We start from the raw sequence: 13,205 nt of genomic DNA, 5'->3' as shown, positions 1-13,205 counted from the left end.
TTCGTCGCTTCTCGGTAGTAGTAATCGTTTGCTGTATTCCAACACTTGAATTAGTACCCTTAATTCATTTATTTTTCTTTTAATTGAGGTTTTGCGTACGGGCTGCCGGTTTATATAATGTTGAAATTTCTCTATGATCGGTCTAGCTTCCCCGGGTTTCCCCTTTGCTATTCGATGGACTCTATTGAGTTTGATATTGTTTTTTTTCAATGTATACGAATCTAAAAAAATCAGAAGATATATTCTTGTACTTATCCCATTCTTTTATAACAAAACACAAACTATAAGCATATCCTGATCACGTCAGGGATCACCGCATTGGTACGGTCAAATCAAAGCATTCGGATTTAAACCGGATTGAGAGCTAGCCGACCCTCACACTTATCCCAGAATTAATCACAAACCAAACGCGCATCCAAACTGATCTTAGTCAAATGTACCGATGCATACAGAACATTAAAACATGAAAGCCAAAAAAAGTGACGCGAACACCGAATAATAGACACGGAATTATAGTTTACCTGTGTCGTAGATATCGGAACCTATTAAAACGATCACGGGTAAGGCTTTAAAGTTTTGTACCAAGAAATATTGTCCTTCTATGGTATTAAACTGTCAAACAAAGAAATCAAGTCGTGGCAAAGATCGTAAATATGATTAATGTACATATTTTTTTTCGCTGTACTGCTTCCAGCCACTGCATACTGCAGTACAACACCATTTAAGATAATGATATGTACTGCATCAATAGATAAAAGCGGAATAACGCTTTGTCCTTTTAAAAGATACTTTTCAACCGCCTCGACTGTTATATATACCTGCCCGACGCGATTAAACGATACATGTTTTTATAAAGGCGATATATTTTCCCTGTTTACGAAATGACCTCTCAAATTTCGAGTGTAAACTTCATAGTGTAAACATAAATTCAGCCCATTGTTAAGTTGGCTTCACATAGTTCAACTGCAATTCAGCGGCGAATATCTTTTAACGTGAACAGTTCCCTTTAAAAGGATTATTTTCGTGAGATTTTAGAAGGATATGTAAAAATGAGTTTTGAAATACTTATAGTACTTGTTTGTGTTATTACATTATACAGAATTGACTGTAAAGAAAACATGTACCTATGTGGACCGAGACACGCATGCACGTGTGAAAACAACACTTACACCGGAATGGCAATGAACTGTGAGGGCAGGGGTGACATGAGGCTTTCGGAGATATGCTCTGACATTTCCAGCAAGGGATATGCATCCGTGGTTCTAAGGGCTGGCAGAAACAACTTAGGAAACTTGAAAGCTTTGGATCTTAAAGGATGTGAAAATCTAACCGAATTATACTTAAATTTTAACCAAATATCTATCATTGAAGAAAACACATTTCAAGATTTCCACCAATTAGTCACATTAGATATATCCCAGAATTTGTTACCGGTGTACAGCGGAAACTGGAATGCATCTGTTCTACCGAACACTTTGAAGACGCTCAAGCTTCATGGATGTCAAAACATACTTTTACTTAATGTTTCATTGCCTGACTTTGACGATCAGAAAAACTTAAGTTGTCTCACAATTGATGGCTACCCAAATGTTTTGTTCAACTTTTCAAAAATAACACACTTGTCTTTTTCGGGATTGAACTTCCAATCCTACTGTAACCTCTCCCGAATAGACAACAACACGTTCTCGCATTTGAGATCGCTGAAAGTTCTAAACATATCAGCGTGTGGAATCATTAGCATCACAGCAGGAGCATTCGAACATCTTCACGGCCTTCAGGTTCTAGACCTTTCTTACAACCGACAGCTGGGGATAAAATCATTCGCGAACATAACGTATGGCTTGCAGTTTTCGAGGATCGGCTTCTTGAACATATCCTTCGTTTATAACACATTTGGAATAGGCACCAAAGTTACTGTGTCGGATCTGTGCTACTTCTGGAACACAACAGTTGAAGATTTAGACATATCGGGAAATAGAATTGAGATAATTGAAACAAATGCGCTTATACTTATCCCTACATCATTGAAAACTATACGTATGGATATGAACAAATTCACGTTTGGACCATATTTACTTCAACTCGGTTGCGCGAGTAACCTTCAGACAGCGGTTGGTTCATTTTTAAACTATGCATTCAATCCCATAATATATACTGCAGAGCACTTAAAGGATTTTGCAAGGCACACAGCAGACACAGGTGACAACTCGTGTCCTTATTGCAATGTCTCGTTTTTGAAAGAAAGGGCAAAGTCTTCCGCTCAAGAATGTCGCTACTATGAACCTGATGTTTACACGATATATATTGATTCCCAGATCCCCGTTAGTATGCAACAAATTATTTTCAACGACGGCAATTTTATTTATGATTTAGACATAGAATTTGATTTCAAACCGTTTGATAATTCAATCCAGTTGATGGATATTTCGGGAAATATTTTTAAATCGTTTACTGGATATTATGGTCCTCTCCCTAGATTGGAAATCATGAAGATGTCACGTTGTTCTATCAAAACAATCGGTCAAAATACTTTAAATTACACATCATTGAAAGTTTTAGAACTCTCTCATAATGAATTAGGTTCTCAAATGGCGGATCAATACCGATCAAATATATTTAATATGCTGCCATCCCTCCAGTATTTGGATCTTTCGTCCAATGGGATAACAGTATTGTTTAATTCGACCTTTGAAATGCTGGTAAGTTTAGTTCATTTAGACGTAAGCAACAACAATATAGAACGTTTCGAAATAAGAATAAACACGTTATGTAATTTATTGGCATTAAATTTGTCTGTTAACTCGATACATACGCTTTCTACTGACATACAGCACCAGCTTGAATCCAATGAAAAAAATAATTCTACGTTTTTGGTGGACTTACAAGATAATTCATTATCATATGACTGCGATAATGAGGAATTTCTACACTGGTTGTTGAAACATAAGAATAACATGTTTGGATTTGACAATTACAAATTCTTCATATCTGGCAAAAATGTATTGAATGCTCAAGAGTTTTGCGACGACGTTGGAAACCTTGCCGCCAGGTGTAAATCATACACGGCTGTCATTGTAATATGTTGTATAGTCTTGGCTACATTCATTTCACTAGTTACTGGAGGAGTTATATATAAAAATCGATGGAAACTACGTTACTTCATGTACATGTCAAAGAAGAGATATTTTGGTTACAGAAGGCTGCCGGATTATACTGTCATTGAGAACTATAAATATGATGCATTTATCTCATACTCTGAAGACAAAATACGTTTCATTCGAGACGAGTTCCTACCACGAGTGGAGACAGAACACGTGTCACTTTGTCTTCACCAGCGCGACTTTCTTGCTGGTAACGCCATCTCAGACAACATCATACAGGCTATCGATAGCAGCAGAAAAACTGTTGTTATCTTGTCGAATTCTTTTTTGAAGAGCAAGTGGTGCATGTACGAGTTCAACATGGCGCGAATGGAGAGCATTTATTCTCGAGGAGATAGCGTTTCACTTGTTATAGTTATGATAGAACAAGTGCCCCATAGCGCTATGCCGTTGGAAATGGTACGGTGGATACAGGACAATAATTACATCGAATACTCAACGGACAACGAGGGCAATGCACTTTTTTGGGACAAACTTCATAATGTTATAAGCTCTGTGTAAAACTTATTTTTTGTGTACATGTTCCTAAAAATAATTGGGTCATGGTCTTTAACCGTTTAAGTCATATGTTCACATCTAGACAGGTTTGATTTGTGCCGATAGTCACTTGTGTTCGTGCATGTTTCTGTAGACATTAATTTGAATCCTTTTGATATGTTTTGTATTGGCTGAAGCATTGAAAATATATGTATATAACTTTGTTATTGATAGTGTGTATCGCTTATAGATGTAATATGTAATTTGTGCTTTAAATGTGTATTGGAGCTATGCACACACAATAGGAACGATGCATTTTTCAAGATATTTTGTCGGTACTATCAAATCATTATATATCTCTTTTTCATGTCAATCAGATCATTTCAATTATAGACGTGGGTTTCATATTTGAAGGGAATTAAAGTGAATATTAGATTCATATAAATGACCACTTCTTGCGTATTTATGAATAATACTTGCGTACAGATTACGTTATTATTCCAAATTACAAATGCATTACACGTAAATAACATATTTTCGAATATATATTTTATTAGTATTCGCAATAACGACATGTGTATGTGTACAAAGGTTAAAAAAATAGATTTTTGCAACTCCTTACGTCAGCACTTTAATAAGTAAAGTGCTAATTGTATGTTTGTAAATTACAAAGAACGTTCAATATCTAATCGCTAAGGCCAAAACAAACTGATGACATTTTAGTCGGATTAACCGTTACTTACCATTTTTATAATGACATAAACTATGTTTTGTTTTATCGTGTCCGCTGGATCCATTTTCCCCGCATTCGATGTCATTTGTATTGTAATTATTCTGAATAAGTCTGTTACAAATATTGTTTTTGAAATTTGTTACACTGAGCGGCCTTTGCCTCTGACTATGAAATGTCGCCCGAATGATTTCAATGTATAACAATGGGTAATTATATTGGTGGAAGAGTGCAAATAACAAGCATGAACCGCTAAACAAATGACAAAGTAAAAACAGTTTTGATCCTTAAAGGGGCCTTTGACGTTGTGGTATATTGACAAAATTATTTTTTTTAAATCAGATTCGCTAATGTTCGTTGTAGTTATGATATTTGTGAGGAAAAAGTAATACTGAACATTTAGCATGCACTAACATATCATTTTATCACATGCCATACCCTGTTTCCCATGTAATATAACCATTACGTATATTTTTATCTTACAAATGTGTAATATACTTTTTAAGCGTTTTCATTGGCTTAGTTTTCGTTTATTGACCAATCGCATTTTGTTATTTTGCTGAAATGACGTTGCAACTATATATGACGTCATGGAATGTAAACAACATTCGGGATTTATCATAATGTTTGCGTACATATTTATTTAATTTGCTGATTTAAAAGCATGTGATAAAAAAAGATCTGACACTCGTTGTCATATAATACTATATTTTATTAAACTCGTCCAGGAAATTCGTTAGTAAGCACGCCAAAGGCTCGCTTACTAAAAACATTCCTTAACTCGTTTCATAAAATAAGGTATGATATGACAACTCGATCTAGATCCTTTATGTATGCATCTTTTGACAATTTAAAAACCTGAAAATTATAAAGTGTTGCAACGCGAAACGACTGAATAATTTTGGGAGTTCTGTTGTTGTCGTTATATTTTGTGATGTTACGAGGATTGTTTATACAAAGTATAAAATACATCGCTGATTGTATGAGCACGGATGACCGAGTGTTCTAAGGAATAGACTTTTACTGCAGGGGCCAGTGATTCGAGTCCAGTTTAGAGTTACTTTTTTCTTTTTTTAATTTAATATTTGTTTTTTTTTACTGGAGCTTTTAAGATCAAATTTTTACATTTATCAATATAAAGCATTTAATGGCAAACTTCAATACATGCCAAAATCTGTGAAAAGGCCCCTTTAAAAACTACTGTGATTTTAGATAATAGACCGAGGATACTCGCTATGGTTGATCTGCTAAAATTGTTACCTAAGGTTGTTTACAAGTAGGCGTCCAGTTATTAAAGCTTACAGAATGTCCAAACTGGTTTAACAGCTATAAAGCCTACTCAGTCCTTCGTTTATCATCTACATGAGCGACAATTGAAACTTCATATTGACACAAGTCGTGGGTAGTTTTTAACATTCATTAACAAAGTTAAAGGACAAACACTGGGTCAGATGATTGTATTGAGAGGACATTATATTGAGTATATATAGCTATTTTTGGCGGGAATTCGTCCAACAAGTTATCAATAAGTCTTTGAAATGTTGGTGTTCAGACACAGGTCTAGACACCTTTTAATAATATACTAATTCACAAGACAATTTTTACAGGCGTAACTGATATAATTACCATCCCGGAAATATTTGATATCCTTTCAGCGGAACATTTGTAGTAAAGATTGATCTTTTAAAATCACCATCTTAATTATTTAAGAATGTTATTTATTTAAAGGTAGCATATAATGGGCGGTTTACCTACATTAAAAGGGTCATTTTTGATGAGTATTCCGTGAAACGTATCCATTTTAAATATTGTAAAATGAAAACAATGTCCGAATTCATCTCGACAAAAGTTAATTAATAAAATTAATATAACGTCTTTTTCTGCGTGTTTATTTATCGGGTCGCAACTCGCAAGTTGATTTGTGTATACAGAAAAATCAGAATGTATGCTGCTAGAAATGCAGTTAACTGTTTAAGTTTTCGAGCTTCTGACAAAGTCTGTAAAATAAAACTTCTTCGAAATGTTTTAATGTTGTTTTCTTATCGGCTGTCAATAAGTGGTCGTTCGACTTCATATTGCTTTCGTCAAGGAATCAAACAATTATACAGCATATTATATCTAAACCAAGAGCATAAAGCTTTTTGCGACAACACTTTTCAAAACGCGGATGATTTTCTATTCACCATGCTTTAATATGTGTTTCAATTAAACTTTATAAAAGTCACATTTCTCTGCGCTGAATAGACCTTACAAATAAGTTGAATCTTTAGAACAGGCAGTTGTATTGTTCATGTATTCACACCAGAATGTATTTTATAAACTTCCTTAAAATCGATATTGGATCATATTATATTGGTATTTTAAGACGTAATAAGGCAAACTTTACAAGATCAAATATATTTCTTGAAAGAGAAAAGACACATACAGGTACTACAATTTGATGAGATGTTCGTCAATTTGCGGACTTGCGGAACTTGAAATTCGTTTAGTTGGCCTGGCACTAATATGTTTTGCAAAAGTTATTTCGGTCACTGCTTCAGACTAGGGCATGTCGAACTAATGTATTTAATGCCTGAAAATATGCAGTAGGATTGGTGGTATGGAGTAAATTAGACACATTAAGCGCATAAAAATAACAAATTACCCATACAACTGATCCTGAAAGACTACCGTTGTTTTGTGATTGGGCCAAAATAAGAAAGTGGTTGTGATTGGTCGGCTTGATTTGTCACAATAGGCATCTAGGTATTAAAGTTGACAAAATGACAGAACTGGGTCTGAAACTAGAACTAGAACTTATTCACAAATAACATTGTTTCATAGCGGTTATTTGTTGGAATATTGTTTTCTTTTTTCTTCCTATTTTATGCTTGTTCTCAACGTTTATTTACATTGTAAAAGAGTTTAACTGTAGAATTTCGCTGTAATAATGACGTCATTTCTTCGAAAAAATGACGTTATTTCGCAGTAAAACAGTGAAAATTATCGATAATTTTCACTGTTATTTCTCACTCTTTGAAACAGTGAAATAATTTTTATTCACTGATATTTCTCTATAAACCACTGGGAAGCGTAAAATAAAGATTAGTAATTATTCATTACGTAAGTAATGTATTTTGAAAGTGTAATAGGTACTCATTACTTCCATAACCAATCGAAATTAAGCTGAACAATAAACATGTGTCAAAATTTGCCCTATAAATCTGCATCCCATGTCCCGACACACCGTGCTGGTCTGTGTATTATTTTAACTGTGGACTTAGTCCCGATCTTTTCCTTACTATAAAGAGGTGAAGGCATCCACCAAATCTCCTACCGTAATACCGGTTCGTTTATTGATTATCAACAATCGGAAAAATAATCAATAATGTAAATAAATGTGTTAATAATGTATTACCAACAAAGCGTTCAACTTACATATTAATCAAAAGTCTTCGTTGGGAAGTGTTAGCGCGCTTGCTTTGTTTATTAGACGACCCATATCGAACCTCAGGTCAAATATGTTATCTGCGTTTTCTTGGTATTATAATTATTCTTAACTATTCCAAATATTACATTTTGTTTATAAATTCATTTTATGAATTTAAAAATCACGAACGAAATTCTGTAAACAATTCCTTTATAATAACCACGTAAGGTTCACAAAAAAGGTTGTTGATTACATAAAATCTTGTTATCATTATCAGTCAGCACAGACAAAGAGGGGTTTATAATTGAATCATGTTAGCCTCTGACCTTTAGCCTACATGTTAAGGACATAACTCGAAATCTATCATAGGAATCAAAATGAAACTTTATAGGTGATACATTTAATAGATCAATAACAAAGATTTTCAGTGTACAAGAGCGATAACTAATGATATCATAATTGCATGGTTATTGCGCTTTTTTTTCAAATTAAACTGCTGAATTCAGCTTAAATAGTCCTTTGGGCTCATATACGATATGATTCACACGTTTCACTGTACATCACAATAAGCAAGCACTACTAGCAGTGATATATTGGGAGGGTTAAAACTATTACACTCGTATCACGGCGGTTAGTGTTAACATGCTCAAGCTTTTTTTAAACTTCAGCAGGTTTACATGTATTACGTGCTAATAGTTACTCTATTAACTGACAAATGCCCTTTTTGAATCAAAGGTTAGGGCAACGTGGCAATACAGAATTTCAAGACTAATTCCCACCATTGCTATTTGGACGTATCACGAATCTTGTCACACTCCTTTGAATTGTAGTCCAGAGATCTTCCAAGGTACATCATTCACGGCGCATTTCTGTCTCAGGTATATCTGCTTAACGAAATACTGGAAAGAAAGTACCCAAAAAATGAAACCAACATTTTAGTTTCAATAAAACTTACCGAGTTATAAGGAAATTAACGTGTTATATTTTTCAGAGTAAAATAATAATAGAGATGAAGTACACCTAAGTGAGATACATCGAAATACCCAACGTACATGTAAGTTACGACGGCTCTTAGTCTATATTGATTTACGTGACAAGGTATTCAACAAAAACAAACAAAACGAAAACAAACGTTATTTATGTACGGTATAACGAAAGATTTCGGACAAAACCTATTAAGTAAGATATTTGATAACATAGCAGTCACAATAAATTTAACGTTTATAACCGTTTGGCACTATTAAACAAGTTATAACAATATCTATTATTATACAGTATTATATTCGTAACAAGCAGTACTTTTTCGAACTTTTCTTCTAAGTAGTCGGTGACAATAAAGCAGTTCTATGCCACCATAAACTTGATATTTATTTTTCTCAACGTTCATGAATCAGTACATATTATAAGCCTATATTTTATTCATTTTTTAATTGAACATATATTAAATTATATTGTATTAACATATTTTATTTTAAAGCCGTATAAAGAATCGCGTGGTTAATTTAACATATTTTAATACGTACTAAACCATGTTGTTAACACCGCATGAACAAATAAATTGGTGCCGCCGAAGTACGGACTACGGGGGATAATCGAAGTGAATCGTTGTGCTTACAGAGTTGTCGCTCGTCTAGAATTTGCGCTGGCCTGGTTCAGGTTTATAACTTCGTGATGCTAAATGTTAATAGGGGTAAATACTTATGGACAAATGCACTTAAAATAATGACTTTTGCATTCGTCAATGTTGAATGAGTGGGTGTAAAAGTAGATTTGAAATGAAAAAAAAAAACATTCTAACTATGAAACGTTGCTGCACGATTTCAATAAATGAAAATTGAAAATTTGATAGGCGGTATTGTGCAAATGAAAAACATAAGGCACACTCACATGACAAAGTAAAATCATCATTGGTCGCTCCAAACAAATGTGATTTTACGTACCGGTCCCAGGATACTCGCTTAGGTTGATTTGATAAGGTTGTAGCTTAAGATTGTTGACGATATGCATCAACTTATTAAAGCTAACGGAATGTCCGAACTGGTTCAAAAACTATATACTCCGTTCTTCGTTTATCCTCCATGAGCGAAACTTTACACTACACATTGACCCAAGTCATGGGCAGTTTCTAATGTTTATTAACACAGTTCAATGACAAACACTTGGTGAGATAATTGTATTGAGAGAATATCATATTCAGTATAAACAGCTATTTTGGTGCGATAATTATTAGAACAAAGGATACATTTGTTGTTTTTTTTTGCATGATCGGTGTTTAGAGATAGGCCCACGGACCTTCAAATAATATCATCATTCATAAGACAAGGCTAACAGAAATAACTATCCCGTAAAGGTCAGATATCGTTTCAGGGGAACATTGGAGTAGAGAAAATGTTGTTGTTTTTTAAACAAATTGATCTTCATTATCAAAGAATGTAATATATAGCATATCATTGGCGGTTTGAGTATTTTTTAATGTTCAGAATCAGTTGATACATAAAATAGATTGCGATTATGGCATACATATTGAATGTTAATTTTATGAGTATGCTGTTAAACGGATATTATAAAACAATCTGCCGTTTTTATCGATATGTATTGCAAATAAATTTCAAAATATATGCACGCTATTATCATGTAAATGTGCGTTCGAATGTCAGTTTGAGTATTTGCATTCATATAAGTAAAAATTGTAATTCATATTTCCATATGTCCCTCTTATAACACAATATAGTCTTGCGATTTTTAAATATCAAACATTATTTTTAAATCTTGTTATTTTGTTGTTTCATACATCAAAATTGTTTTATGTAGAAAAGCGGACATTAAATACAGCTTGATTCGGCTAAATCAAGTTTTTCAAATTCATGAATGATATGCCAGCGGAACGGGTGTAGTTAATAGTCTGTCATTCTAAGACACGTGTTTGGTGAAAGCGTGAAAACTTACCCTATCACCGGGCATGCGACCGTTTTTAACCAGGTTTTCCGAAGGAAAAAACTGGTTATCAGATTGGGGAATGTCGGCGGGCGGGCGGGCGGGTGGGCGGGCGGGTGGGCCGGCGGGCGGTCTGGCGGGCGGGCGGAACAGGCTTGTCCGGGCCATAATTTTGTCGTTCATGGTGAGAGTTTGACACATTTGTTCACCATCATTAAACGGTGTGTCACGCGAAAGAATTACGTCGATATCTGCAAGGTAAAGGTCACACTTTGAGTTCAAAGGTCAAAAATGGCCATAAATGAGCTTGTCCGGGCCATAACTATGTTTTTATAATCATTTGGCACATTTGTTCACCATCATTAGACGGTGTGTCGCGCGAAAGAATTACGTCAATATCTACAAGGGCAAGGTCGCCACGACTAAAAATATATTTATTTTGAAACAAAATGGATTAATTATAAACAATCAGTTCAGTTTGAGTTGTCTCTCTTTATCAGACTTTTTTCAAATTAAAAACCTGGTTTTGTGACAATTTTGTCCCTTGTCTATGATATGATTGGTTGATTTGCAAAGGGGGATTATACGCGGCATTGATCGTCAAGTGATTGATATTCATTTATTCGGTTCAGAAAGTGTAAGTGTCCGAAATTGTGTTCATTTAGACTTCGAATTATAATCTTAATGTTTTTTGTATTGTAATATATCCGATAATAAGCAAGTACCCTTATCTCCTACAATAAAGGTATATCATAAGTTGAAATATTGTCCTATATTATTCTTAACTTCTTCTAAAAATTGAAATCCTCATTGCGTAAGACTTTAAAATGGGATTGTGGAATATAAGAACAGCATATTTAAACATTCAAATGTTGACATTGTACCATCTAATTTTAGCCATTTTATTCCAACCTCATTTACTTTGACATTGACACTTTTTCTTTTAATGAAGTTTAATAATCAAATGAAATACTGGCTCAAGTTTTGTATACTCGAATTTAGTTTTTTTATTGGTTTATGTTTCACGAGACATTGATTAATGTATACCAGACATTCAATTTTTATCTCACGAAAGCTGCCGCTTGTCCTTTCACCAGAAACTCCGTACGAGTTCACGGTCCTTGTTATGGTGGATTTTCGCTACGGTCGGTCTTGTTTTCTCGGGTTTCCCTTTTTTATCCTATGGACTCTATCAAGTGTGATGTTGTTTTCAATGTCTATGACAATTAAATAATAGTTGTAATGTTTTTCTCACATTTGTTTCATTTAGCGATTCTTTGATTCCATTGAATAACATGATTTTTCTTGTGAAATTCTAATGTCATTCGCTTCTTCTTTCTGAACCTGCGTTGTTTGGTAGCCTTGCAAGGTGTTTTCAAACAGGTGATACTGTTCATTGAACATTTTGATTGGATCATCTGGTTATTAAAGTATTTCTTTTGTTTCTTCGAAATGTTCATTTATGAAATTGCAGCAGGTTTCGATTGATGTCACTTGTACTTCACCTGTATTTTTTGTGTGTTATTTAATTGACGTATTTTTAAATTTGATATTTAATGTTGGATACTTGTAGTTTGGTGTTTCTGATTTATTCTATGAGTCCCGAGGCCCAAGGTGGAAGGTGTCATGTTGCTTTGGCTTACTTAATTACGGACTACAAATTGATTAAACGTCGGAGAGGCGAACCCGAGCTAATTGCCAAAATGTGGACTTGAGATTTATAATGGCGTCTGAAACAAAATAATTGTACACAGTGAAAATATTCGGTACGTGGACAAGTTTATATTTTTTACATCGTTAACACCATCTGTACTAAGGACATTATTACAGCATATGACGAAGCTCGAGAAAATCAGGCTATACAATTTAGTTCAAATCCACTTCTTTTATAACATAGCACAAACTTTAAGCATTACATGATCAAACCAGGCATCACCACATTAGAACTTTCAATTCAAATATTTGCGGCTTCCACCGGTTTGAGGACTAGCCGCACCTCAAACTTACTCCAGAATTAATGACCAAACATGCGTCTAAAACTATCTAAGTCATTAACTTGCGCACCAGAAAATGAATTCCTACACGTAAGAATCGGCGATCTATTAAACAGATTTTGGGATACGTTTTAAAGTAATTAGTACATACAATTATATTTTCCGTCAATTGAAGATATTAAACTATCAAGTGTGAAATGTATCTAAACCTCTTTTTTTAACAAACTAGATGTGTTAGATCGTAAATATTATTCATTTACATTACACCATTTAGCTCTTTAATTTAATTTTCAATGACTGCAATTTTATTTATGATTTAGACATAGAATTTGATTTTAATCCGACTGATAATTCAATTCGGTTTATGGATTTTTCGGGAAATGTGCTTAAGTCGTTTACTGGATCTTATCGTCATCTTCCCAGAATAGAAATTTTTAATATGTCCCGATGTTCTATCAGAACAATCGGTGTATATTCTTTTAATTACACAACATTGAAAG

General features: G+C 34.0%; 1 protein-coding gene across 1 annotated transcript; it reads left to right on the top strand.

Moving 5' to 3' along the window:
- The first annotated feature begins 959 nt into the window (after positions 1–959).
- Positions 960–4,878, top strand: LOC127845253 (toll-like receptor 4). Its single transcript, XM_052376073.1, has one exon. It carries the CDS (start codon positions 1,050–1,052, stop codon positions 3,660–3,662), a length of 2,613 nt encoding a protein of 870 aa, XP_052232033.1. The 5' UTR covers positions 960–1,049; the 3' UTR covers positions 3,663–4,878.
- The last annotated feature ends 8,327 nt before the right edge of the window (positions 4,879–13,205 follow it).

The sequence above is a fragment of the Dreissena polymorpha genome, chromosome 9, assembly GCF_020536995.1.
Source record: "Dreissena polymorpha isolate Duluth1 chromosome 9, UMN_Dpol_1.0, whole genome shotgun sequence".
In the NCBI taxonomy this organism is placed as follows: domain Eukaryota; kingdom Metazoa; phylum Mollusca; class Bivalvia; order Myida; family Dreissenidae; genus Dreissena; species Dreissena polymorpha.
This window is presented reverse-complemented; position numbering and strand designations above follow the sequence as displayed.

What these genes read in the sequence shown, in the direction of transcription:
- LOC127845253 (XM_052376073.1), top strand. Translation starts at nt 1,050, where the DNA reads ATGAGTTTTGAAATACTTATAGTACTTGTTTGTGTTATTACATTATAC.